This window comes from Propithecus coquereli, unplaced genomic scaffold (assembly GCF_000956105.1).
Source record: "Propithecus coquereli isolate 6110/MARCELLA unplaced genomic scaffold, Pcoq_1.0 Scaffold7, whole genome shotgun sequence".
NCBI lineage: Eukaryota > Metazoa > Chordata > Mammalia > Primates > Indriidae > Propithecus > Propithecus coquereli.
The window spans coordinates 4529209-4532491 of NW_012153062.1; the positions used below are offsets into that span (position 1 = coordinate 4529209).

The 3283-nt window shown below is 36.2% G+C and overlaps 1 protein-coding gene across 1 annotated transcript in view; it reads left to right on the forward strand.

Moving 5' to 3' along the window:
- Nucleotides 1-3283, forward strand: part of ALG14 (ALG14, UDP-N-acetylglucosaminyltransferase subunit) — a 91369-nt gene that overhangs the window by 34562 nt on the left and 53524 nt on the right. The window contains exon 3 of the mRNA XM_012661191.1: nucleotides 1847-1978. Coding sequence (XP_012516645.1) covers nucleotides 1847-1978 — 132 coding nt within the window. The remainder of the gene's footprint in view (nucleotides 1-1846; nucleotides 1979-3283) is intronic.

Sequence of the window (3283 nt, forward strand, 5' to 3'; positions counted from 1 at the left end):
AGGCTGACGCCATGGCACTCTAGCCCAGGCAACAGCCTGAGACTATGTCTCAAAAAAAAAAAAAAAATTAAAAAACACTCAAGTAGCCCTAAGGGAAGGTCCATGTGGCATAGAACTAAGGCCACCAACCAACTAAGGCCACCAACCAACAATCAGCACTAATTTGCCAGGCATGAGCTACTTTGGAAGTGGATTCTTCAGCCCCAGTCAAGACTTCAGATGACTACAGCCACAGCCACCAACTTGATTTCAAGTTCATGAGACACCCCAAGCCAGAATAACTCAGCTAAGCCACTCTTGGATTCTTGATCCACAGCAACTGTGTGAAGCAAAAAATATTTGTTGTTTTTAGCCACTAATGTTTTAAGTTTGGGGGTAATTTGTTACATAGAAATGGATAACCAATACAACTGGAACTTTTTTTGTTGTTTTTTTTTTGAGACAGAGTATCACTCTGTTGCCCAGGCTAGAGTGCTGTGGCACCAGCCTAGCTCACAGCAACCTCAAACTCCTGGGTTCAAGTTATCCTCCTGCCTCAGCCTCCCGAGTAGCAGGGACTACAGGTGCATGCCACCATGTCTGGCTAATTTTTTCTATTTTTAGCTAATTTTTTTCTAATTTTTTAGTAGAGATGAGGTCTCGCTCTTACTCAGGCTGATCGCTCCAACTCAAGCGATCCTCCCGCCTCAGCCTCCCAGAGTGCTAGGATTACAGGCGTGAGCCACCGCGCCCAGCCACAACTGGAACTTTGACTCAAGGAAAATATGTTGGTTTATCTAATTATATAAATAATAATACATTCTTGTTACAAATTTCAAACATATATGGCCTGGAAAATGAGAATATCCTATAATATCATCCTTCTTATGATTTGTAGCACAAAGTTCCAGATTTTCTCCTTGCAAATATTAATATGTGTATGTACACATGTACAAACACGTGTGTATGTGTGTTTTTTTAATAGGCATTGGATTGCAAACGTGTATGTGTTTTATTAATGGACATTAGATTATATTAAACATACCATCCTGCAACTTGCATGATTCACTTAATTTATCTTGGGATATCTTTCTATGTCATTTTTAACATTTCTCCATATATCTTATTATGTGGACTTCTCCATTCCCTGTTGGGGAATATTTAGTCTGTTTCCAATTTCGACAGATAGAAACAATGATACAGTGGATGAAATGTGGGTAAATCTGTAAGATATATTTCTGGAAGCAGAAATACTAGATCAAAGGTGGACACATTTAAAATATTGATAGATGTTTCCAGATTGCCCTCCCAAAAAGTTGTACCAATATATTTGCCCATGGAATGTGAATTTCTATTTCCCTATAACCTCAATAACACTGGGTATCCACAATTGTTACCAATCATGTAAGTGAAAAATGATTGTTTTCTTTTGTGTTTAACTGTTAGCCATCTTTTCATATGTTTATCAGTTATTTGTGTTTCTTCTGTTTGGAATCATCCATCCATCTTCTTTGCGCACCTTCTTACTGGGTTATTTGTCTTACATATCGATTTGTAAGAACTATTTGCATATTAACATGTTAAGATTTTTGCAAGATATTTTATAGAAATTTCCCCCAATTTATTGTCTATACTGACTTTAACAGTTTTTGAATCATATTTAGGAACTTTTCTGTCACAAGCCAATGATGTGAGTATTATACAAAGCATGAAATAGGCTTTACAATTCTGATTTAAAAGTGGTTAGAATGAAGATTAAAAATAAACAAGAAAGCACTTCCTATTTCTGCAAATGTTAACTGTTGCTATGTTTAACCTTGGTATCAGCTTCAGCGACCAAGTTAATTTGGATTCCATTTCCTTTTAGTCTACCACATACTACATTCACCGAATTCCAAGAAGCCGTGAGGTTCGGCAGTCCTGGCTCTCCACAGTGCTCACCACCTTGCACGCCACGTGGCTCTCCTTCCCCCTGATTCTCCGCGTGAAGCCAGATCTGGTACGTAAAACCATCACTAGGGACAGGGAAAGTATTCATAACTCTCCTGTGGATCTTTCATTAGTAACAGGGTATTTTGTTTTCTTAAACAGCTATCATTTATCAATGTGCCAGCTAGTATATGAGACCCTTATTAACATATGCTAAAATTTATCATTTATAAAGTCACTTTGCTGAAAGAAGTGAGAAATTTGCCTTCCTTTTCTAGCTATAATTTGAACTCTAAATTTTCCTTGTTCTCCTAATGGTAATAACCACTAACAGAGCAGTATCTTTAACCAATTTATGCACCTAACTGAAATGTGCTTATCAGCCAAGAAAAGCCAGTTCTTTACTCCTGTTCAATAGTCATTTTCGCTTTTGTCAAGACTCTGCTACAAACTATGGTATGCAGTGGGCAGAATGTCATATATACTCAGGTTTTTTTTTTTAATTTCAGAATATTATGGGAGTACAAACCCTTTGGTTACATATGTTGACTTTGTACTGCTGGAGTCACTGGTGGGACTGCAAATTAGTACAACCTGTATGGAAAATAATATGGAGATACCTCAAAGAACTAAAAGTAGAACTACCATTTGATCCAGTAATCCCACTACTGGATATTTACCCAAAGGAAAGAAAGACATTCTGTAATAAAGACATCTACACTCAAATATTTATAGCAGCACAATTCACAATTGCAAAGATGTGGAAACAACCTAAGTGCCCATCTATACTCAAGTGTTTATAGTAAAGTAGTATAGAAAACAGAAAAACGAAAACTTAATTAGTATACTCTATGTTCAACCAAACCTTCCTTATCTATAAAAGTCTTAAGTTCTTTGTGGTCTTTAGCATAAAGTTCTATTATTAAATTTCAAGTGGATAATAAAGATCAGTGGATATGTTATCACAGTAGTGTACACAGTTCTTAAATAATAGTCTCTTTCCTATTGAAAGCAGAATTCATTAACTGGCATAGCCTGAAAGGAAACTCTACTTGCTTTCCAAATACACAAGTTCTGGCATAGTGTATGTTATTCTCATGAATAGTTGAACAAAAATGCATTTAGCTACAGTGATTTTGAAAGATATCTATCAGTTCATTGCCTTTCATGAGCTGGTTTGCAGTTCAAGTCCTTCTTTTGGATGAGAATTTTAAAATATGAATTTCCTATGTGAGTAGTTTAGATTGATTTTAAAATATATAATTTATATACAGTGAAATGCACAGATCTTAAGTGTACAGTTTGACCACATCCACGTCAAGATACAGAACATTTCCATCACTCTACAAAGTTTTCTGTTCCTTCCCAGTCAGCC